The sequence below is a fragment of the Clarias gariepinus genome, chromosome 25 (genome assembly GCF_024256425.1).
Source record: "Clarias gariepinus isolate MV-2021 ecotype Netherlands chromosome 25, CGAR_prim_01v2, whole genome shotgun sequence".
NCBI lineage: Eukaryota > Metazoa > Chordata > Actinopteri > Siluriformes > Clariidae > Clarias > Clarias gariepinus.
Genome location: NC_071124.1, coordinates 6,580,122 through 6,606,280, shown reverse-complemented (window position 1 = coordinate 6,606,280; position 26,159 = coordinate 6,580,122). Strand labels below are relative to the sequence as shown.

Here is a 26,159-nt window from a genome sequence, read left to right as displayed (position 1 = left end):
TGCTTGTTAAGTCACACAGTAACCTATGGGGGAATCATTCAAGCATAAAATCCATCTAACTTAAGACATGAACCAGTGAGAAACAGGTGCAGATGATGACAGATGATCAGGTCTGTGATTAGTATACTGATGATGCTGAATGCTGAGTGATTTGAACCAACAAGAGGGGAAATGAGACTGCTGCTGAATTTCTAACTTTAGGCAATTCTCACCCTGATGAATCCATGTCTCATCTGCAGTAATGATTCTCTTAAAGAAACTTTCACCTTTCTAGTATCGGTCAAAATTTTGTTGGCAGATTTCCAAGCGCTTCTGTTTATGCTCTATATAAATTTTAAACCTTGAATGGAATCTGTTGATTTTTAATACTGGAAGGCTTGAATGCTTGTATTATGCCTTTGTTTGTGTATTAAATATAAGGTTATTAATGATTTGGAGAAAGGAAGGGAAAAAACGAATAATAACAAACTATTAACATCAGTTTTAGCAGAATATATATAAACACAAGTTTTAGTACCCTACTAAGGGCCCAGGATGAGCTCATATAATAGCAGCCTGTTAAATACGCCAGTCATAGTCCACTAAAAACAAAATCCTGTTTTACATGTACGTACAGTATATGTGTAATATGTGTGGATTACCTGTCATAATGAATGTTTTTTTAATGCCAAATAATAATTTTTTTTGTACTGTTATTTATGGTAATAAATGTAATATAATGCACACTTAAATCTGCTTTAGAACTAATACCGGCAGGAGATTAAGTCTAAACAGAAACAAGTCCCACATGGATGCAAAATGAAAAACAAAACCCAAATAGTATTAATTAACAAAATCAGACATTCATGATGCATGAAAAAAAAATAGCCTTTGTAGTGAGAACAGAGAAGGAGTGAAAGCTCCTCTTATTTCATTGACTCTCTTCTGTTATTCTCCCTTTCTTTGTGGCTCCGTTCCTCTGAGACGGCAGGAGCCATTCATCCCCCAAATGTAAATGTCATGCCAAAAAAATATCTCGTCTTTCTCAGAAAAAGGCTTGTGATGCGTGATGGACGAGGCAAGTGAGCCACACGCTCTGTGCATGCCACTCAGCTCGGAGCCTCAACCCACGGGAGGCAGCTGGGCATGTCATAAGGGAACGGGCATTTATGGGGAAAAGAGCTAAATGTCACAATTAACACATTGTCTGTTCATTTGTGTCATGATAATGTTTTATTCAGCACATCCATCACACATATTAAGCTGTTAGGCATTGTTAGAGTGGACATTTGGACGAAAAAGATCCTTCTCTCTCTCACTCACACAGATACACACACGCACGTTCTGGAATTTTGAATGATGGAATACTGTAAACCATCTGCACTGACCATAGTCTTACTGAATATAAACTGAATATAAAGCCTTCTTTACAGAATAGAAAAATATATACAAAAACTATTGCATGAATTGATCTTTTTCTTTTTGCTACATTCTAAACAGATGTATAATTAAAAAAAAACATTTACATGATAATTGAGTATTCACAGACTGGAATAGCTGTTTGTTCTTAAAATAATTGAATAGAAAAATAAGAAAATAATAAAAACAATGCCAATTTAAATAAGCTTAGAAGAATATGAAATTAAATAATATAATATATAGGTGAAACTTGAAAAATTTGAATATCGTGCAAAAGTTTATTTCAGTAAAACTAATTAAAAGGTAAACCTTATATATAATATAGACTCATTACATGCACAGGAAGATAGTTCAAGCCATGATTTGTCATATTTAAGATGATTATGGCTTACAGCTCATGAAAACCCCAAATCCACAAATTAAGTAAATTAGAATATTGTGAAAAGGTTTAATATTCTAGGCTAAAAGTGTCCCACTCTAATCAGCTAATTTAACCATCTGCAAATGGTTCCTGAGCCTTTAAATGGTCTCTCAATCTGGTTCAGTAGGAAGCACAATCATGGGAAAGACTGCTGACCTGACAGTTGTGCAGAAAAGCATCATTGACATCTTTCATAAGGAGGGAAAGCTTCAAAAGGTCATTGCAAAAGAAGTTGGATGTTCCCAAAGTGCTGTGTCAAAGCACATTAATAGAAAGTTATGTGAAAGGGAAAAGTGTGGAATAAAAAGGTGCACAAGCAGCAGGGATGATCGCAACCTGGTGAGGATTGTCAGAAAAAGACCATTCAAAAGTGTTGGGGACTTTTACAAGGAGTGGACTGAGGCTGGGGTCGGTGCATTAAGAGCCACCACACACAGAGAGATCCTGGACATGGGCTTCAAATGTCGTAATCCTTTTGTCAAGCCGCTCCTGAACAACAAACGCCTTCAGAAGCGTTTTACCTGGGCTAAAGAAAAAAAAAAACTGGTCCGTTGTTTAGTGGTCCAAAGTCCTCTTTTCCTCTTTGCATCTCATTCGGAAACAAAGGATCTGAAGAAGAATGGAGAGGCACACACCGCAAGATGCTTGAAGTCCAGAGTGAAGTTTTCACAGTCTGTGTTGATTTGGGGAGCCAAGTCATCTGCTGGTGTCCACCACCAAAACCTGATTCAATGACCTTGGAATTACTGTGCTTCGTTGGCCAGCAAACTCGCCTGTCCTGAACCCCATAGAAAATCCATAGGGCCTTGCCAAAAGAAAGATGAGAGACATGAGACTGAACAATGCAGAAGAGCTAAAGGCCGCTATTGAAGCATCCTGGTCTCCCATAACACCTCAGCAGTGCCACAGGCTGATAGCTTCCATGTCACGCTGTATTGAGGCAGTAATTGCTGCAAAAAAAGGGTCCAAACCAAGTACTGAGTACATTTGCATACAGTACTTATACCTTTCAGAGGTCCGATATGTTCTATGTACAATCCTTGTTTTATTGATTGCATGTAAGATTCTTATATTCTTATTTTCTAAAATTGTGGATTTGGGGTTTTCATGAGCTGTATGCAGTAATTATCTCAATTATGAGCTCTAAGCCATAATCATCACAATTATAAATCACAGCTTGAACATCTTGCTTTGCATGTAATGAATCTATCTCATATATTAGTTTTACCTTTTAAGTTGCATTATTGAAATAAATGAACCTTTGCACGATATACTAATTTTTTAAATTTTAACTGTCTTATTTTAAAATATAACTATCTTTATAAATATTCAAATCTTTTGAGGTTTTAATATATATTATTTTATTTATATAAAATTTATAATCAATTCTATAATTTTATGATCACATTTACTATTATTATAATTACACAATAATATTTCTAAAATATATAAAAGTATATATGTTGTATATATTTTTAAATATATAATTTTATTAATATTTTATCATGTTTAATATTATAATAACATATAATCTTAAGCATTAATTATCTAAGTTATATTATTTAATAATATATAATTATATATACTTGTGTAAGTATTTATTGTTTACGGTTAAAGAGTTTGTGAAAATAGTTAAAAGGTAAAGCTAAAAATAATCTGATCTGATCTTTTGTATCTTTTGTATTGCAATCAGTGATGTTATTATTTCAGGTTGAACCCCACGTACATGTCTGTCTGTCTTTCTGTATGGCATAACTGTAAGGTTGAGTATCTTACGCCTTCTTTATGCTAAGTTGCACTTCTTTTGTTGTTAGCGAAATATATACTCCCTGTTCTGTAATCAGAGAGTAAATCACAGATGAGAAATTGAAAAAGTAGATCGGATAAAGATGAACTTTCCTGTCTTCAAATGTCTAACGCATTAAAATTCTCTTATACCACTTCAGTGCTGTTATGTTCATATTAACTAATCCCAGTAAAAATATTCAGTTAAAATAGATTTAATTAGGCACATAACTGTTTATACCATCACTTTTACTCAACATTTTGATTTCACTTAGGTGCAAGGTTTAACTTCTGGCAGATATCTAAATACTGCAAAAGTTTAATTAAACTTTATCCAGTGGTAAAATATAAGACACGCCCACAGTTTATGGCATGCGCAATACATGTATATTTGTAATCTGGCACATACTGTAAGTGGTTATAACTTCCCTTCATATAAACATTTTGATTTCAATTATGGCACAGGTTTAATGTCAGGCCAATAACTAAGGACCGCCAAAGTTTTGCCTGGTGCTCTAATTCTACCTGGACAGGCACATACGTACAGACAAACAGAAACTGAGACTGCAGGTCCTTCAGTGCATAAAACATAATAAAGATATCATTGGAAGATCGAGTTCAGACAAATGTACTATATATATATATATATATATATATATGACGTGTATTATATTAATATAATCATAATATTTTTATAATATTATTATATATAATAATATTTAATTAATAGTATTAATAATAAGTAATAAATAGTTTAAAATATTTATACAAGTGTTTCTTTTCCTGAAATGTATATACTCCATACAGTTCTGTGTGTTTGTAATGTAATTTATATATATCAATAATTTAAATATATCAATTTATATATTATATTATATATATATAAGGTTTTAATACTTAAGATAATTAATTAAATGATAAAAAATAGCTGATGTGTAATCGTAATAATATTAAATGTGATAATAAAATACAATTATAGAATTTACTATAAATTTGAATATATACATTAAATTGTATATATTCATCCGGTCAGGCGGAAATACATTTCTAGATCGCCTCATACTAACGATCTCCGAGAACTACGAATCCCACAATGCTCCGCGCGTGACCACTTCCCCGGATGTTGATGTAGGAACTAAACAACATGAGAGCCAGCAGTGACACTTGAGTATAAATAATATTAACAAACAGTACTACACTGACTTAATAATAACTCCAGCCGTATGTGTGACAGAGGACAGAGGGAGATACGGATGGACTTCCGGTTTCCGGAGTGGTATTCGCTGTGAGTTATTCGCGGTGTTTTATCAATACACAGTGTTGTAGGTTTACTGAGCAGTAGTTTTGTTATTCCTGCTGATGTGACAGTGTAAGGGTCAGCACGAGCTCTCTTCCTCCTCCTCTTTTACAGCCCGGGGTGTCGATCAGATTTGGGCGCGCGTGCTGTTTAACCGTGTGCACGGACTGATGTTTGTTTTGCCTTTATTTGTAAAACTGTTGAAATCTCTATTTTGATTGGTCAGTGTCTGTCTGTCTATTTATCTATCTATCTATCTATTAATTTTTCCTGGATTATATAGGGTCGGGACTCATCAGTCACTTCCTGTTACAGTATTATCACGAAACCTCGGTGTCGATTTGCTTAAAATTGCGACTCTATAAGTCTTACAGTTTTATACATATCAATATTCGATATTACATTCTCCCCGGATTTTTATACAATTTTAAACAAAACTTTAAAATAGTTTAATGAGAAATTAAATATAAAACCCATTCTATATAACATTATTTTTCTCACTTAAAAAAAAACAAGTGCATCATTTAAACAATACAAACTAATTTCAAATGTAATAGTGTAAATAGTTTAGAGCGCCACCTGTAGGATTAGGTGTTTTACCACCTCAAACGCCTTCAACGTCTCAAAACTCAACTTGACCGTGAGCGCGCGGGTTGAGCGGCTGTGAGCAGGGGTCCGTGTGCGACTTCTGTTTTCAGGGAATTAGCGCCCCCTGTGTTTTAAGCAGTTTTGAGACTAATTCGCCGCTCACAGAGTTTGGTAAAACTGAGATTTAATAATTAATAAATATTAGTATACTTAAGTAACTTGCCAAGTTGTAGTGCGGACTGGGTATTGGCGACCCCGTGCCGAGAGCAGCCGAAAGACCAACAACAACTGGAACTAAACTGGAACTGGAGTTCGTTCTTCGTACGTCGCTTGACACATCCGAGATAAACTGACACATCTAAGATGAGATCATCGTGCTAATTACGATCCGGGTAATTCGGTTCTTCGAGCTCACCTGTTGTTGATGATAAGTAAAGATGGATTGAGTTGTCTAAAATTATTACGCGTTCGTGCGTTGGTTTAAAAGGCGATATGCATCGACAGTAGAAACACTGATCACAACCCCTTTGATTGGTTGACGAAATGGAAAAAGAGCGGCTCAACTTTTTTTTTGTAACACGTGTTATGCGCTGAAATGCCCCCCTGCCATGGATTGCCCCCCCCCTACATAATCGCTATCAAATATTATATTAGAACATAAATTCATATGTTAATCGTTTACAAATTACATGAGACAATAAAATAAAATAAGCAACATGAAAATAAATATGTTGTATATGAAAAAATAGAAATATTAATATATTTTTAAATACAACATATATACTTTTTTATTGTTTATTTTAATGATACAATTAGTTTCGTCCAATTATCATTATAAAATATATTTTTTAATATATATAAATTTTTATTTGCATATTTTTATGACAAACCTCTGAAAAATAAATGTGTTACAAAATAAACATTATACAAAAATTTGTATTAATGGTCTTGACGGCTGTCTCGTGCCTAGGGTTTATTATAATATTAATATCATATTTGATAATAATAATCCTATGAATTTATGTTCATATATAATATTTGATAGCAATTATGTGGGGGGGGAGTCCATGGCAGGGGGGCATATACTTTTCTTTTCCCACGTGAGTCAGTCCATGTCAGTTGTGCTCTTTAACCAATCAGATGTGACCTCGCCATTTCAACCAATCATATCCCGTTTACATGAAATAAACGTGCTTCCGAGCAGGTTCAAGCTTACGAATATGTTGCTATGACAACAAATGCGAGAAGCGCATCGGAGAACGAAACAATCCAAGATCAGGACAAACCCACAACAATCAAATTCAGCTAACTGAGTTAGCGACGTACAAAGAACGGACCCCTGAACTGCAAAAAAAAAGAGAGAAAAAATAACAACAAAAAAAAAAACCTACAGTTCAAGTCCCGCCTTCCTGCTCTAGGATTGGCTCACATTTAATGCTTAGCAAATATCTAACCAATCACAGATAAGATGGTAAAAGTCTTTGAAAAAAAACTAACAAGCTCTTCTCTGATTCAGATTGTCTATTGTTTTTTTTTTTTTTTGTGAATAAAATGAAGAAATTTCTAATGAAGAAATTCATCAGAAAGACCCTACAAATATAATCACACTCGGCACCTCCCACATTCAAACTATCTCCATACAAAATAAAACAAAAAAAGCTTATGATCAAAAGAATAAGATTTTTAAAAGAAATGAACAAAATTTCTTTTTTGCGTCTACATAGGTTTTTTTTCTTCTCGCATGTTCCTTTAGCAGCTCCTTTTAAATTTGTTGGATCTATTGTTTTTGAGTAACAGAAAAGCTCAGAACATAATTCCGTCTGTAACATGAAGTCTAGGTTAATATTAAGGTGCCCTTTCTAATACGTTATTTATTAGTAACAGCTCATACACAGGGGACTCTACACCAGATGATGTGTAAAAAGGAACAGATTTTTAAAACAGTTGTGCAGGGGAAAAAGTCATATAGTTTTTAATGTTGGTGACTTTTTCACAAGATGTTTATTTAAAATGTTTGGAAGATGTTTAGTTAGTAGTAGGAGCTCTTTAGCACTTGTAGGGAAAGGTCTACAGAACATTTTGGGATGTGCTGTGTGATTGAATTTTATTATAATATAATATTATATTAATTGTCATTAATTAATTTGTTTAACATCATGTCCTATTGTGTTTCATTCCTAACTTATCGAAATGCTTGCTGGCCTTAATTTAGTCAAAATATTGGCACCCTTCTTAAAGCCTCACCATAAGAAGCACCTTGATGGTATTATTAAAGCCATAATATATATATATTTTTTTACCTGAGACTTATCCTCTAATGAAGGATGGAAACTTTAATCCACACTGCATGCCATTTAAAAGAATGGTCTAGGTCTTAAGCTCCTAACAAGGAAGTGTGCGAAGTTACAAAAGTGTTGAGTCTCTCATTTTTTCATATTAAATTATATTAATTGATGTAGATTTAATTAAATGCTGTTTTTCCCGACGCATTTATAAAGATTAGTCTACTTCTGCCGGCGTGCTCTGGAAAACTTTATGCATGGGGTTGAGCGCTGATTAGACTACGTAGGAAATTAAAGAGGTGGATCATGGCTCAACAATTCCGGATCCCAAACCTGTTCAGAGCTCTGCACTGTTTAGGGGGAGCGATGATGTTTGGTCGGCTTTCCAGGAGTTGTCACTCTTTGTGATCTGAGTGTGTTGAGTGTGTGTGGTGTCACCTGAGCCAGGTGTCAATAGTTCTTACATATTCATGGATTATTCAGTAAAACAGAACAGTTAAAAAAATAAAAACATACAAAAAAAACTAGTTTGCGGATTAATAAACTGAGATGCGATTTTTCTTAGATTTCATTTTTCTTACAGTTTTATAAAAATAAAATGTAAATATTTTATCAACAAAAAAAAAAGAAAATGATTGTGTACAGTATATGGTGATTAAAAAATAATACATGCATGTTAGGAAAATCTCCATCTCTTCCAATCTAGTGATTAAAAAAATGATAACAATGTCAATTTTATAATCTGGAATCCAAAGGATTTGAAATTTACACAAGTTTAAGAAGAGGCCTGAAGTTTTTAAAATTTTCTACTCAGAAAGTAAATTTTCCAGTTATTTCTAAATTTAAAGTTTGATGTTTTTGAAACAGAGATAGGTTATGTACCAGTTTATTCTTTGTACAAATAAAATTGTCAGCTCGTGAACTTGATTGTCTCTCTAAAAAACATTTAACCATTTTTTTTAATTCATTATTCTACAGCAAATGTCAATAGTTCTGGTTCAGATTTTTCTTTAATACAACATATTGTTATGACTTTTTTATGACTTAATCTCTACTTAAAATTAAAAATAGCTGGGAAACGTCCCATTGCCCCACCTGGCAGTCATTTCACGAAATGCGACTGGTTTATTTTGCCTGCTGTTGTGTTGCTGTGGCGGTAAAAGGCATTTTGATTGACTACCTACTATAATAAAATAAATAGGTCAGTTTTCGATTTAGAAACGAGTCACATTTTTTTTTTAAGTCGCACACCTTAATATTTCCTTGAACCGCCTTTTGCTTTGATTACAGCCGCGACATCAGTCCGAAAAGTTTCTGCATAGTCAGAACTTTTATTTCTGTGCAGAGTCAGACTAATTTCTCTCCAAGATCCTCTGTTGATGATTGGAAAGTCGGACCGCTGCGTAAAGTCTTCTGCAGCACATCCCAAAGATTCTCAATCGGGTTAATGTCTGGACTCTGTGGTGGCTAATCCATGTGTGAAAATTATGCCCCATGCTTCCTGAAGTACTCTTTCACATTTTTGAGCCTGATGAATCCTTCGTCATCTTGGAATATGCCTATGCTACCATGGAAGAAAAAAATCTACTGATAAAAAAAGTCCTGATCTTTCAGTGTATTCATGCAGTCTGCTGAAAACCTTTTTTTTGGGGGCACATAACATTGCTGAACCCAGACCTGACCAACTAAAGCATACAGTATTTGTACAGGCTTGTACAGTAGGCACTAGGCAACTATGCTTGCATCACTACTCCTGTCTCTCCTCTCACTCTGATGCGAACATCACTCTGGAGCAGGGTCAGTCTGGACTAATCAGACCACATAACCATATTTTCCAATAATTCACAGTCCATTCTATATGCTCTGTAGCAAACTGAAGCCTTTTTTCCTGATTAGTTTTGCTCATAATTGGTGTTCTTAAGGCTACACAGCATTATGCATGTGGAAATGCTCTTGCATTCACTACTGAACATAGCATCATAGTTCTGTTGTTTTTTTTTTTAATGATTTTATTTCACTAAGCATTTAAGTGATTTCCTATTATGCTTATTTAGGTTGTTTTCCTAAACACATTTCCTCCTTATTGTTGTTGGTGTAGGATTATCCTTCCAGGATTTAATAATGTGTTTTACAGTTCTTAACCCAATTTTAGTAGTTACAGCAATCTCCTTAGTTTTCTTTGCCTTGTTTGGGACAATAATTAGAACCTTCTGTAAAATCTTCACCATGTCTGCAGGAGATGTCTTCTGCATTCCACTCGTCACCAGGGGGCTCCCATATTAAGGCCACCACCATCACCACCAGTCAGGGAGGGTTGAAGACTATCGCGTGACGCCAGCGGATCGCATCTTTTCAAACTGCCTGCTCACACACCATTGGGAGCGGCGTAACACACTCGGAGGACAGCACTATCCGCTCCTTCCGCTTGTGTGAGCTCACAGATGCCCATGATTGGCTGTAGAGCCGTGATTGATGTGAGTGCACTAAGTGCCTCTTATCCCGCTCCGCTGAGAGAGCTCGGCCTATCAGCTCTATGTATCCGGCTGCGGGAGGCTACAGCATCACCCGGGAATCAACCTCGCGATCTTCGGATGATAGGGCACCACAGAATCTCTTAGGGTAGCTTGGTTAAATCCAGGTGGTGACTTTTTTTTTTGGCTAGGCAGTGTACATGGGTAAACATTCAAATGTTAAATAGACAAATTCATAAAAAATATACTACAGTCTGTGCAAAACTTCTTCTTTTACTTTTTTTTATTTTTTTTTTTAAATTTAGTCCTGTCCAATTCTTTTTTTCCCCGATTTTCTCCCCAATCTAGTCGTGGCCAATTACTCCCCGTCACTAGGAGGCTCCCACACACATCAAGGCTACTACAACCACTCAGTCGGGAGGACGAAAGCTATCCCGTGTTTCCTCCGAACCACGTGACGCGAGCCGACCGCAACTTTTCGAGTAACACACTCAGAGGAAAGCGCTAGCCGCTCCTTCCGTGTGCGCGAGCTCACAGACGCCCCTGATTGGCTGTAGCGCCGTGACTAATGTGGGAGCACAAGTACCTCTCATCCCGCCCCCCTGAGAGAGCTCGGCCAATCAGCTCTCTCTGTGCCTCCGGCTGTGAGGGGAAAACAGCATCACCCGGGGTTCGAACCAGCGATCTCCGGATGATAGGGCGAGCGCTTTACCACTGCGCCACTCGGAGGCCTTCTTCTTTTACTTTTAAGTTTATACTTAAAATACTACCACCTACAGGACTGTAGAAAAGATAACTGCTTTGTATGAGATACGATAACAACACAAGCCAACACAGCATTCCAGTGCATATTATATACTTTTAATAGTTTTTAATAGTTTAAACATTAGAGCTAACGAATAAAACTGAATCGAAAAAATTGCAATGGGCAAAAACCTAATAAAATAATTATAATATTATAATTATAATATAATATTATAATATTTATTAATTCTTTTGCAATGGCCAAAAATCTGGACAGTCTGCCCATAGTACGATTCTCAACTCATCATTTTGGTTTGAGTTCTTGAAGGGTGCCAATAATTATGAAGCTGCCTGGGAAAAAAAAAACAGTAAAAAATACAGAATCTGTGCATATTGCATAACCACGTCCTGATTTACATTTGCAAATTACAGTGTCTGCTGATATATAGCTTGATGTGCTATAACATTGCTGTTCTAACTTTCTCACTGTGTGTGTTTTTGTGTGTGTGTGTGTGTGTCTCACAGGTCATGCATGCAGCTCGGCCTGTAGGAATGTAGACGCCACACCACCACTCCTCCGTGTCCCTCACGTGTTTCCCAGCGCCCCCCCCCCCCTTCTTTTTTTTTTTTACATTTTTCAACACGTAGCTTAGTTTATCATATAGTAATCGATACGTTATAATAAAAACATGTCTATACTCTCATCCACATTAAGCTCAAGCTGGGTTATTAATATAATGTTTAGATCCCCCTTCACTTAGTGTATTGCCTGTGCTTCGTGCCTTCCTTATGCTCACTCTTCTGGGCGTATCTTCCTTCGTGTTTTTGCATTGGCGTCGGTGCAGGAGCGGCTCACGCGACGATGCTGCGTTTCAATGCGGTCGAGCAGCTCTCCCCATCACCACCAAGACGGAGGCGGAGTTGGATCAGTATGCCAAGGAAGTGCTGGACTTCAGCTCGCATTATGGCGGCGAAGGGAGCATGTCTTACACGATGTGGAACGCAGCCGGAGCCCCCAGCGTCTTCCCGAGCTCGGGGGACTTCACGCACACTGCTGTGTTCCGGACGTACGGATGCTGGTGGGAGGATAAGCGTGTAGAGCAGAGGTTCAGCCGCACTCCGCGCTCCTTCCACAGCCGAGATTTTCTCGAGGTGGCGTTCGAAGAGCAGGTTTTTCCCACCTCCATCACCGTTCTGGAGACCTACCACCCCGGGGCAATCGTCCAAATCCTTGCATGCTCACTTAACCCCTATGCTGAAAACTACACTACTGATGCCAGGTAATTGAAAGAGAATACATCAAGAATATTACACTTTTGTTTTTCATACAGTACAGTCTCAGAGCAGCCTTACACACACAGCAGCGGAGCTAAATTTCACAGATGTCCCTTGTTTTTTTATCTAAATATCATCTGTTTAAATATTATGTGTCCACAATGCACAATAATAGTATTCCTTTTAGAGACGTACATTATTTTATTCCTGAACTTGGCTCTGTACTCTCTCCGAATTTGGTCTCACCAATCCCTTTTTTGTGTGTGAGGGGGTGTTCCAGATTTTTCTCCCTAATTTAGTCGAATCCAATTCCACCCGTCACCAGCAGGCTCCCACACCGAGGCCACCATCACCAGGAAAATATCACGTGTTCCCTTCGAACCACATGATGCCAGCTGAATGCATCTTTACAAACTGCTCGCTCACGCACCATTGGGAGTGGCGTAACACACTCTGAGGACTTTTTTTAACCTTTTATCCACTACAATTATGCTATAATTGTTGTGAGCACGCTACCTGCCCCTCATCCCACCCCGCTGAGAGAGCTCGACCAATCAGCTCTAGGCCCCCTATGCAGCATTATGGTTCTGTTGCTCCACTCTGTTGCTTCCTGAAACCCTGATCGAAGTTGCACCAATCACAATCACTTTTTCGAACACTCCTAACCCAATCCCGCTATCTAGTTCCTAATTGCTCCGACAGTTATCAATATTTTCTGATCAATTTAGTTAGTCCTGATGATCAAAATTTAAACAAAGACTGGTCATAATGAATGATTAATGCACAGCTCAACCCCAGGGGGTCCACATACGCCTCCCAGTTCGTACTTTGTCCCAGTTATACAGTACCAGTCAAAAGTTTGGACACAGGTTTGGATTTATTTTCTACATTCTAGATCAAAACTGGATTTTTTTTTTTTTTTTTAAGCTGTGAAATAACACATATGGCATTAGGTAGTTGTTATTTTAAGACACAAAGGTCACCTGCTCTGAAACAGTTCTTGTAAGAACAGTATTGTCAAATTCATTTACAAAACCCATCGAGCACCATGATAAAACTTCTTTCAAGGAAAGCAAGACCAAAACTTACAGAAGTTCATTTAGAGTCACCAGCCTCAGAAATCACCAATTAACAAACAGCACTGCAGATTAAAGCCATTATGTAGGCTTTACAGTACATAAGTAGCAGATACATCTCAATATCAACTGGTCAAATGAGATCATTGTATATTTGGGACTCCTTCAGCATTGTATGACAGTGTAGAAAGAAATAAAAATCAAGAGTTAGAAGGTGTGTCCAAACTTTTGACTGGTAGTGTATATAAAAATGAAATGTTCTCTACACAGGCTGTAATATAGCATATGGAACATACTGTATATAATAAAATACAATTTCTGCAAATGATGTGATCTGACCTGTCTAATCTTCAAAAAAAAAAGTATTGGCTCCCTTAAATTAATCAATATTCCATGTCTCACGCACACCTCAGTGTAAAATAAAGTACATGACTGTTTTCTATGTTAAAGGAAACCTTTTTGATCATTATATGAAATTTTATTTATTTATTTTTAGCAGTCAGGTCTCTTCCAAAGAACCTGTAATAGGAACATAATGGCCAATGAACCTAGGTCCATTCTCAACCAGCGTATTGATGGTTCTGGATTCGAGTCACTGAGTGTGCAATACTATAATACTTAGTTTGTTGGGAAAATCATCACTCTGGTATCTTTGCAGTCACAGTGACGATGTACCGTGTTGGGAATGAAGTCAGCGAGTAACAAAGACGACGTTTTAATGATGTCTTTGTGTCATTGTGTGCAGGTGGGAGGTGCTGTGGGCCGGGGAGCCCACCAAAGTCGGCAGTTCTCAGGCGCGCCGGTTTTGTCCCCCTATTCGCCAGATTAACTTTGCCACTAATTTACTGCGTTTGGAAGTGAACAGCTCTTTATTAGATTATTACACCGAGCTGGACGCCATTGAGCTGCGCGGTGGGCGCAACCACGTCAGCAGCCTCACCACGCCCGTCATCGCCAAAATCATACCCGACGGCGACAGAGTCATGTCTTGCAACGAGGTCAACATGGGCAACGGGTACTTCGACAAACTACCATACGAGGTGCCGATAACTGATTATATTCCAGTGCGAACTGATAGATTACCTCTAAAATTATAGCATTATACTTCCACGTGCCTAATGAGACGTCTGCAGCACGTACAGTATACTGTATAGCACAGATGTGTAACGCTACAGAGCTGAAGGGTAAAGGTCAGGAGGTAATGATGTCATTTATCAATGTGATTTCAGCTTTATTTCTTTAACTTTAAAGTTTAACAGCATGTAGGGAAGGTTAATTCAGTTCATTTGTGTTGCATCAGTGCTATATGAACAAGATCCAGAGTGGTTGTACTTCTTTGTTATCTCAACACCAGGTGTTTCAAGTCTCAACTCGACTCCTTATTATAGCATGTTTATCATCACTTTCGGATAATTAGCACGTCACACACGTCAGAAATGCCAGCATGATGTGTTCAGCAGGCCCGGCTCAGATCTTCCAGCCAAACCGCTAACACTTTATTATGTCTGTAATGCTATACGGCTATTATGTGCCAGCTGACACCGTGTTCGACACGCTCCCGCTTGTTTAGAGATTAGCTCCGGGATTCTCGAGTGTATTGTTTCTTATTTCTCAGTAACATTAAACCAGTGTTTTAATCCCAGGACGCACACTTGCGGCATCCTTATTTATTCCTCCCTGCAGGTTTTTAACACCACAGACAGAAACGTGTATTTCGGGAACATTTAGCCGTGTCTGCTAAGTTTTTTGTCGTTTTTTTTTTCGCAAACAAACTAAGCGTGCAGTTTACAAACAGGCACTGAAGACAGTCATGCAGCACAAATGATCAAAGACGTAGCATATTACACAACAGCCTGGGTCTAAACTAACCAACTGTGGACCGGATGACCATATTCGACGTATAAAAGTCTAAGATTTTTTTAGTTCCATATTTGTCACACTTAAATGATTCAAATCATTAAACTAATTTTAATATTACACAACGATAACCAAATAGTTTAGTTTTTAAATGATTTCATTTTTTAAGGGAAAAAGCTGGCCAAACCTGCCTGACCCTATGTGAAAAAGTAATTGCCCCTAAACCCTTGGTGGCAACAACTACAATCAAGCGTTTGCGATAACTAGCAGTGAGTCCTTTACATGGCTGTGGAGGAATTTTGGCCCACTCTTCTTTGCAAAATTTTTTTTAAATCAGCCATGCACGAGGGAATTTTGCATGGACAGTCTGATTAAGGATCTCAATCAGGTTTAAGTCCGGACTTTGACTAGGCCACTCTGATTTTCTGGTAGAGAACAGAATTTCTGGTTCCATCAATTACGGCATGTCCTGCAAGCCATCCCCAGATCATCACACTTTCACCACCATGTTTGACGATTGGTCTGATGTAATGCTAGTTTTACGCGAGATGTAAAGGGATGGACACCTTCCAAAAGGTTCAACTTTTGTCTCATCAGTTAACAGAATATTTGCCCAAGAGTCTTGGGGATAATCAAACTTTTTTTTTTTGGCAAGATGAGCCTTTGGTCAGCAGTGGCATTCACCTTGGAACTCTTGCATGGATGCCATTTTCTCTATGCCAAGTCTCTTTCTTATTGTTGACTCATGAACAACAATACCTTAACTGAAGCTAATGAGGCCTGCAGGTCTTTAGATGATGTTCTGGGTATTTTTTATGAGCTCCTGGATGAGTCGTCATTGTGCTCTTTTAGTAGTTTTGTTAGTCTGGCCACTAATGGAGAGGTTCTCCACTGTTCCAAGTTTTTTCCATTTGTGGATAAAGTCTCTCACTATGGATCACTAGAGTCTCAAAGCCTTAGAAATTACTTTAAACCCTTTCTCGACTAATACAGTTCATGTCAGTTACTTTGTTTTTTACTTCTTCTTGATTTTCTTTAAATGTGTTTCCATTTGCATCCTTGACTTTATCAGACAGGTTCTATTTAAATGATTTATTGATTCAACAGACCTGAGTGTGTTATGTAAAATATAGCTTTCCAAAAAATGTGGTTAATCACAGTTTACCCATGATTTAGCAAGGGGGGCAATTACTTTTTTTCACACAGGGTTAGGTTGGGTTGGACATCTTTTTTCCCTTAATAAATGAAATCATCTTTTATGAACTGCATTTCATATTTAATTTGGTTATCTATGTGTAATCCATTTTTTTTGATGATCTGAACAATTTAAATGTAACAAATATGCAAGAATTTTTTTTTTTACAGCACTGTATATTTAGGTTAAAAAAAATAGGTTAATGTATATAAGGACAGCGCTATTTGCTATCTTTCACATAAATAAGCTCTCAGACCCCCAGGATTGGCTAGCGTCTTTGTGATTGACAGGGAAGTATGAGCGTATGAGATCCCGCCCACCCAGAGACTGCTTCTTTTGCTCTCAATGGGCGTAATGGACACAGGATATAAATCTGTAATTTACAAACTAATTTAAATTAGTAAAGTAAAGTTCAAATCTAACTTCTAGCATAGAAACGTATATGCAACATCATGAAATAAAAATAAAAATGACAAAACATACAAATTCTACCTGCACCACCGTAATAACAAATCCTGTCTTTCCCCCAGCTGATCCAGTTGATTGTGAGTCACCTGGCCGTGCCAGATTTGTGTCGCCTGGCTCAGAGCTGCAAGCTCCTACAGCGCCACTGTTACGACCCGCTGCAGTACGTCCAGCTCAGCCTGCAGCCGTATTGGTTCCGCTTGAACGATCTGTCTCTGGCACACTTACAATCCCGCTGTGCACTCCTTCAGCGCCTCAACATGTCCTGGACCGGAAACAGAGGCGCCGTCACGGATAGCGGATTCTGCAGGTGTGATGATTTAGGATGTGGCCTGATGCATGTCCTAATATGAAACCATTCTAATCACATTTCATAGTGTCTTCCCCTCTCTCTCTCTCTCTCTTTCTCTCTTTCTCTCTCTTTGTCTCTGTCTGTCTTAGTTTTATCAGGGCCTGTGGTGCAAACTTGGTGTGTTTGGAGCTGTCTTGTTGTCACTTCTTAAACGAAATGTGTTTGGAGGTGATCGCGCAGACCTGCGTCAGCCTCCAGGAGCTCGACCTTGCGTCGTGCGACCGTCTCGAACCTCTGGCGTTCAACCGAATCGCTGAACTCGGACGTCTGCGCCGACTCGTCCTGTACCGCACCAAGATAGAGGTGAGCTGTAAAAGCTATAAACACACTCAGCCCGGACAGAAACATGTTTTATCTTCCTAAACAATCAGAAGTGAGAATCATTAAAAGTACGAGGGGCGTTCAAGTCAAACCAGGACTTGTGGTGTAATGAGAAGAAAAAATGACATTGTAAAATTGATGAGACTATTTGCCGTAGCAAAACATTTGATGGTGCAAAAGTTTGTCCGTGAATGATGATCCGAGGTGGCTCGGAGGCCCACCGACAGATTACTTGATTAAAGGAATTCCTGGGAGGCCAGAGTCTCAGACGTGAAGCAGGCAGTTTGATCATGGGTCCGATATACTGAGAAAAATTTTCTATCCTGATGGTATCCAAGCACTAGTGAAACGCTAGGGTGAGTGCATTAATGTAGCAGGAGATTATATTGAGAAATAAAGCGAGTAACTGTGATCTTTAATTCTGTACAATCAAAAGTCCTGGTTTGACTTGAACACCCCTCGTAGAAGTTCTGTGTCGTGATCCATGGTCCAGGATTGAAGCTTAAAAACTGATTGTGGTGTCTAAATCATCTGATCTACTCATGCATATATCCCTAATTATGTTAAAAGTCGGACCTGCCATAACCATGAGATAAATAATCATATCTGCAATATCTATAAACACTGTACCAGATTGTTGTGCTCTTGCACAGAGAACATGCGCGGCTGTTGTGGCCTCCTAATGCCCCATTTGTACACAAACTGCGCTGAATGCCTTTTCAAATAGTGTTTTGGGGCCTTATTTACTCATGCACACACACACACACACACACACACACTGTATCTCGGTAAGCTATATCTATTCCACTCTCAAATCCTGTTATTATCCTGTCACTGATATAATTAAATCATTTCTTCTTTTTTTATCATCAGGAGAATAAGATATGTTCAGTCAAAGAAACATCACTACACACACACACGTACATACACGTGCACATACACACACACTTCACCGAGGTGTGTTTTTACTCTAGCTCAGAACAATAGCTCTGTTCTCTACGCTTTAACAGGGATGTTTTTTTTTTTAACTCAGCTCATCTGTGTGTGTGTGTGTGTGTGTGTTTTTTTTCCCCCTCCCTGAAATTTTAAACCCCTTTGTTTTTAATCCCAGTTTTAGTGATATGTGCCAGACCATGAAGTCATGTCATACTTTTTATTTTGACATCCCTATTCCTCAGAGCGAGGGTTTCACGGTCTTTTGTGGTTCCCGGATCTGTTTTCTTTAATTATTTCATAAGAAGGGTTTGTTCTGTCATGTCGGCTCAGGGTTCAGAAATAAAGTTGGCGGGCGCTAGGTTCTGTAAGTTTCGTCGGGGTTTGATGAAGACGAATCCATCGTCCTGCTCGGCGCATCCTTATTCGTCAGGAATTGGTGTTGGATTAGTGTTTCGATTGATCAGAATGTTTAATTAATAATCTGGTGTCAGAAGGTGTCGATTTGTTTTGTGTATAACAGCGGGTCTGAAAGTGGTACTGGCTGAAAGGTTCATAATAAAACGTACGATGCATCATTTAATACAAAATTAAAAATTGTAATCATGAAATTCCTGTGGTGTGAGAGGAATAAATTAGTTCTGGACGTGTTATGGTTCGTGGAAATCGTAAACCTCAGGGTTGTGACGGTAACTCCGCTTCATGTCAGGCTACACCACACCAGCCTGTTGTTGATTACTTTTCTATACACGAGTGTTCTTCATTACCACTAAAAGTGGGCGCAGCTTTTTTTTTTTTTTTTTTTTACTGACATACTGTAGTAACTCTTCCTCTATACCCTATCGCAGAGGTCCTGAATTTAAACTTAAAAAGGTCCGGTCAATAAAATTGATTGATAGAGGTCTCTGATCTCTAAGCAGTGGAACCTTGGATTACGAGCATAATTCATTCCAGACGCGGGCTCGTATTTCAAAACACTCGTAAAACCAAAAAGAATAATATATAAGAATAATAATTATAATAATATAAGAAATAATGGAAACTCAAATTATTCGTTCCACAGCCCCAAAAAATAAATGCATAAAAATAATTAACAAAAAATATAATGTAAAAATAAAACAAATTAACCTGCACTTTACCTTTAAAAAATGGTAAAAATAAAAGGTTTGTGCGAGCTAATCTAGCTGTGTGAAGTGAAGCTAAAGTAAGGAGCCCCTCCCCTCTCCCCCTTCTTATCTTACACAGTCACTCTTCCTCCACTCTTTCCACACACACACACGCACACAACGGAAACACTGTTTTACAGAAAAAATAAACAAGAAATCTCTCTAATGAAACTTGATTAAGCGACACACTTATGGAATCACTGCTATAAAGTAAAAATAAAACAAATTAACCCTTGAAAAGAATCGCAACAGAACGGTGTTTCTGTGTAGAGCGGAGAGAAAGAGTGTGTGTGTGTCTGTGAAGGTGAAAGTAGGAGGGGATGTGTGTGTGTGTGTGGGATCAGTTGTGATCTTTTCTTGGAGTAAGCCATACTGTGTTGCGCTTTCCTTTCTGTTGTTTCTATACGCAGTAAACTATCACGTTAATTGGCTCTGCTAAGTGGTGCGTATAGCCACGCTTACCCTGAGGAAAAGAGCGCTAGATTACTGGTATATTAATTATTCTCATTTATCAGAAAAGTATCAGGGTCTGCCATTTGTTGATCTAACGATTGAAAATTACTTCATTTGGTTTTAAACAACACCAGCCTCATTCTGCTGCAATCTACGGTGCATGAGAGGAAGGTTGTGGAAATCGAGCATTTTAACCGACTTTGGAGCTTTACATCCGATGCCGCAGGGATTGCTCATTTTGTTTTAACTTATCGTTTTCCCAATGTGATATACTTGGTTTATTCAATTGTTGGTATATAATACTTGGTATATGTAATTAGAACTTCCGTTTAAGGCTGCTGTCTCCTCAGTCACTGCTGTGTGTGTGTGTGTGAATGTGTTACATCGGTTCATTTGTAACTGCGGTGCGAGCAAAATGGACACCCCACTTGTAATAGCAAAAACTTCATTTTGAGGTGTTAAAGCATCATTCCTATAGTCCTGATCCTGCTTTATCAGTGTTTCACCTGTTTGGTCCCCTGGATGCATTCATGGCTTGTAGCTCAGCATAAAACATTTTTAATGAAAGAATACACGACAGCTTGTTGACAGATGGACAATTTGTATTGAAAAGCAAAGCGATTATGTAAAAAAAAATGATGTATTTGTTTTTTCTAACAGTTAACTAAAATAAATTCCACAGCCAGAGTGCGGATAATCTTTGACTCAAAAAAAAAATAGGCTCCAAAATACAAGAGCTGTACCGAAAGTAATGCAAAAGTGGGCATACCTTTTTTTAACTGAGACAGGTCTATCAAATTGGACCTCTATACAAAAGTACTACTCAACATGGTCTCCATCACAAGCTTTTGCTCCATTTGAACCCAGATATTGAAAATCTCCTTTGTTGTATTGGATGATCTCCTGTTGTGTAGATTGTCTTTGGTGCTGGTTTGCCCTTTTTTAAACTTCTTTACCCATCTGTGCACATTGCTTTTGTCAATCGTCCCATCTACATAAACATTCTGTAGCCTTTCTTGGATGTTGGAGAACTTGTGCAACTTGAACACCTTATGTATATTAATAAAAAAGAAAAAAAGTTGTGCCTGTTTTTGCATTACTTTCAGTACAGCCCTTGTATTATTGCTATAAATAAAAAGCGAAGGCCTATATTCCGAATGCTCGGAAATAATGAGCTTCTACTCAGGTGCTGGTAATGAAACAGGCTGCATTATCGGGGTTTGTGCTGATGCTATTTCTTTTGCCTTTGTGTGTGTGTGTGTCTGAAGCAAACAGCCATACTGAGCATCCTGACATTCTGCAATGAACTGCGACACCTCAACTTAGGCAGCTGCGTGATGGTGAGTTCTCTTAGCTATTTAGAATATTCAGAAACACACCAATGTTCACACTTTGTAACTATAAATCGCATGACATGCCGCAGCACTATTACAAACAGTCCATCATCTAAGCAACTTCAAAACGCCTCTCTTTGTCACCCCAAATTCTCCAAATTGTTTAATGTGCCTTTTTTTTTGGGTCAAAGAGTCCTGCCTGAACAAAAATCCATTTTTCGCCTGTGTAAGGAGTCTGCTTTTTTATCCAGAGACCAATTTCTAGGAGGAAAAATGGTCCATAATTTTATAGAGAACATCATACAGTATCTCTGTCTTTGGGTCACTTTGTAGTGGAGGATGGATGGATATGAAAAAAAAAACTTATTCAATGCACGAAATATCACACTGTACGTTTATTTTTTTAAAAACTGTCCCTGTAGGCAGCTTGTCTCTTTTCAAATCCCACTCAGAGGACTGAGCTATCTGCTCTCTTCCTCATACATGATCAGATGATCAGATTGTGTCGCTCTGATCGACACAAAGATTAGGTTTATTCATGGTGAATGGCCTGAAGATGGCGCTGTTCTGTCCCTCTTTGTCTGACTCCAGATAGAGGACTTTGACGTGGTGGTGAGTGTGTTGAGCGCCCGTTGTCGTTCCCTCGTGTCTCTGGATTTGTGGCGCTGCAGGAGCCTGAGCGAGCGCGGCCTCTCCGAGTTAGTGTCGGGCTGCAGCGCTTTGGAGGAACTCGACCTGGGGTGGAGCTCCGCCCTTCACAGTGGCTCCGCCCTCCACGGTGGATCTGCCTCATTCAGACATGCAGCGCGTGGACTGAGCCGTCTGCGCAGACTCTACCTCACCGCTAACCGCAATATCTGTGACGCAGACCTGGAACATATCGCAACACACTGTCCTGCACTGGAGCACCTCGATATATTGGGTGAGGGAAGACTGAAACACACACATACTTTCCAGATGTTACACATGACACTTTTGCACGTTTGTCCAAGCTAAGGACTCGGAGGTTCTTATAAACGTGTAACCATTGTGTGCGTGCATGTGTGTGTGTGTCTGTCCAAGCAGGTACGCGATTGGTGAGTCCGGCCGCTCTGCGCAAGCTGCTCCAGTCGTGTCCCCGCCTGCGTCTGCTCGACGTTTCCTTCTGCTCGCAGATTGACGCACGGACTGTACAAGAGCTCAGTGCGCTTTTCCCAAACGTCTCCATCAAAAAGAGTTTCACTCAGTGACGCCTAAACTTAAACCCTACAGACACTAGGACCCTGTGGTCTGGTACTCACACAATAGACACCACAATGAGCACAAACACAAAAGTGATGCACTGGGTGAAAGAAAGCGCTGAAGTACATACTCACACTCGCACTCACTTACACACTCACTCACACACACAAACCTATATTTGAATCAGTGCATTCTGGTTGGCTGAGAGCAGCAGTGGAGTAAGTGGTTGCACATATCTATATGTCCATCACAGTGCTGAGTAGCGACGTGTGTGTCATTGTGCTTTCAGTAACAACCTGCAGTATTTTACATTGAGCTCTTATGGCCTGAAATATGAACAAGTTTTAAAACATTTGACAATAATGAACATAAGTAACAGGTATTGCAGTTCAAATAGAAGTGAACAGTCATTGTCTGGATTAAAAGACTTGATGCCGTGTAGGGAAAAAGGAACTCAAGTGGAAATCTTGCAGATATCTTTTCATCTTTTTCTCAAGTGCATGCAGGTGAAGATTTAAAGAAATCACTTGTTGAATTGAATAAAGGTAGCGATTCCGGTGTAGTTTAGTGAATATTAGGTTGTTTTCACATTAAGCACGATTGGTTCGTACCGTCTCCAGGAACAATTGCTCCCCGACTGGCCAGCGTTCGCATTATTTTTGCTCTCCGTTCACGGGTACGCTTATGTATTTTCACTCTCTGATACAGCACCTACTTGGTTTGTGATCAGCTTGTGGTTATCCAAATTTCTGAAAAAATGTCAAGAGTAATGCTCTCGCGTGCATTCCTACTGTTCCTACTGTATCAGCTATGGATGTGTAGGTCAGAGGATGAGATGACACGTAGATTCCGGAGAAGACGACGACATTGCATCCGATGATATCGCATCTAAACAGCAACGTAATTCCGTTCTCAGGTACGATTTGCTTCCATACCTGATTCGATACCTCTTTTCACTGATCAAAATAAACTAGACTTTGGGTTCAGATGTTCTCAGAAACCATCCCAGGCCTAATGTGAAAACGCTCCTAAAAAGGAAATGCATTAACCAAGTCCCATTTTTTTTTTTTTGAGTGAAAAACATAGTGTCCACAACTACGTATATAACTGCACAATTTTCATTATTATTAATATATAAAGGCTTTTTTTTCTTTTTTGTTTACTGTTTTTTTGTTTACTTGTTTTTTTAATAGACTGCCCCCTAGTGGATATGCTTATATTATTTTTGAAGGCACATTTAAAAGAATCCCTTTGTGCCTAGCTGCAAGTACATCCAAGTAGATCCTAGTAAGGAATTATAGGAAATCAAATTGATTTTCTGTTAAGTGCAGCAGATTCCTGAATCCAATCTGTCACTACTTTGTGGAAACAGGAGATGATGATAATAACACTATAATAATCGGCGTATCATACCCAACAGCATGAGGCGATTTCTGCGTATGGAATACGGTATAAAAACACTTTTTAATAGACATGCAAAGATTTTTTTGACAAAATCAATAAAAATCGATACACAAATTTAAATGTTGATTAGTTGATGATGTCATCGCTCTTGATTCTGGTGAGAACTGTGAACACTCTGACATGGAGCTGTCAGACTTACTGGAGTGAAGTGAGTAATAGCACGATGGCAAACGCCTTAACAGGCAAAAAACGTGTGGGAACATTTCGCTCTGAACTCAAACAAAACAGCTTTTAAAATCAGAGGGAAAGACTTTGTGCTGGCGGAGACGAGGCCAAGCAGTGCTTTGTGAAGGACAAGTAAGTGGGAAAAGATTCACATGTGGATAATTACTGACGGTGTGTTGCTGTGAGCCGGGCTTTTATTTTCAGTTCTCCTTGATGAACCTTTTTTAGTGAGATACACACACACACACACACACACACACACACACGCCTTATTGCTGGCTATAAAGGTCTAAACAAGCGTTTTTGCTTTCACGCTGTTGTGCTCTCCATGTTTTTCAGCTCACAGCAACACACACACACACACACTAATTAGATATATTCTCCTTATGTATGTTTCTTCTCCCCACTTACTTTACTCTCAGGCCTTTCACACTTCACTTCGCTTGACCCCGCACCTGCCACTTGGCCACGCCCCTTCACCGCAGACTGGTGCTCAGTTTTCTTAACATTTCAACTTAACTCCCATAATTACCATGCGCCATTTTTACTTTTTAATTATTAATTATATTTTATTGCTGGTTCTTTGCTTTTCCTTGGCTTTAGACTTTGATTTATCAAAAAAATAAACATCAAAAAACATATTTTTTTTTAAAAAGTTTTCATCTTTATTATGTTGATTGTTGGTTACCACAGGGACAAAACAACCTCAAGCTGATCGCTAAACAAGAGTTATTGAGTAATTGTGCCATTTGTAATCTGATTCATCTTTAATTTTTTTCTCTTTTTTTCTTGCACACGGCTTAAAACGATTAGCGCTATCCTCACGTTAATGTTGCAGACATAATGGTAACCCCCCACCACCCCCCCCCCCCACCACCACCATAACTTCCTCATAGATCTGTCTCAACGATTTGCTGGAAAATTAATAAACTGGAATAAACTTATCTGCACCGCTATCACTATCATCTGCAACACTAACAGGACAAACACTAAAAACTAGATGTTACCTGAAATGTTTGAGGGTGCTGATTAGAAGTGGCTGTACAGGACGTACAGTACACACAACTGCTGTGATTTTTTTAAGTGAATAGAGTTTTTTATTAGTGATTAAATCAAAATACAGCAATGCATATTAATTTTTGGACATTTTGAAGATTGAAATGGTAAATGAAGTGTTGGACATGCAGTCTGAGAAGCTCTCGGACATCCGATCCGTGTTTCGAACTCAGCTCTGTACTGCTGCTGATTTTATTAATGCGTCATGTTAGGGTTAATTAAGCATTGAAAATTAAGTTTGTTGGATTATTTATTCAAGATTTGAATTCCATAACACGTGCCATGAACAATGTGTGTGTGTGTGTTTACTGGAAGGTCTTCCATTTCCTTCAAAATAACATGCTGAATACCAGTGTCAGTGCCTTATGTTGAAGAATAGATCCTGTGTGTGTGTGTGTGTGTGTGTGTATGAGAAATACAGTTGCGAGTTTAATAAATATGAACAATACAGATTACTTTCTCAGTCTCTTTATTCCTCAAAATGCCTTCGTTGAAACATGAAGTGAACAGACTAAGCAAAACCCAAGCGATCAAAGTACAAATTACGCAGAAAAAAAGAATGGATAAACCACAAGGTAGGTTTTGTGTGCTCTTGAATAAAAGAGCTAGCTTTTCTGTTTCTGGCATACTCGCTATTCAGGAAAAGAGACCCAGCATGAGTACATACTAGAAAGACTTGAATTTAGTAGGGGAAAAAAACAACTAAATAGCGATCATGAATAGTGGTGCTTTTCAAAGTTTGTGTTGCTTTGTGGATGTTTAATAGTTTTATGATGAGACCCCCTGCTAAAAGGCACAGTCGAAATGGTTCCATAATAGTAACACAGAGTTCCTCCAGGG

General features: G+C 38.5%; 1 protein-coding gene across 1 annotated transcript; it reads left to right on the top strand.

The window, feature by feature from the left end:
• Window positions 1-4,737: 4,737 nt before the first annotated feature.
• fbxl4 (F-box and leucine-rich repeat protein 4) lies at window positions 4,738-25,771 on the top strand. The gene is made up of 8 exons (XM_053486974.1): window positions 4,738-4,889; window positions 11,512-12,266; window positions 14,083-14,377; window positions 16,920-17,164; window positions 17,296-17,509; window positions 21,348-21,419; window positions 22,005-22,335; window positions 22,479-25,771. Exons 2-8 carry the CDS (start codon window positions 11,776-11,778, stop codon window positions 22,640-22,642), a joined length of 1,812 nt encoding a protein of 603 aa, XP_053342949.1. The 5' UTR covers window positions 4,738-4,889; window positions 11,512-11,775; the 3' UTR covers window positions 22,643-25,771.
• The last annotated feature ends 388 nt before the right edge of the window (window positions 25,772-26,159 follow it).

Bases quoted from the DNA above. Each gene is read 5' to 3' on its own strand.
- fbxl4 (XM_053486974.1), top strand. From the start codon at position 11,776: ATGCTCACTCTTCTGGGCGTATCTTCCTTCGTGTTTTTGCATTGGCGT. The intron at 21,420-22,004 runs GTGAGTTCTCTT...GTCTGACTCCAG, and splicing joins ACTTAGGCAGCTGCGTGATG to ATAGAGGACTTTGACGTGGT. The intron at 22,336-22,478 runs GTGAGGGAAGAC...CTGTCCAAGCAG, and splicing joins GGAGCACCTCGATATATTGG to GTACGCGATTGGTGAGTCCG.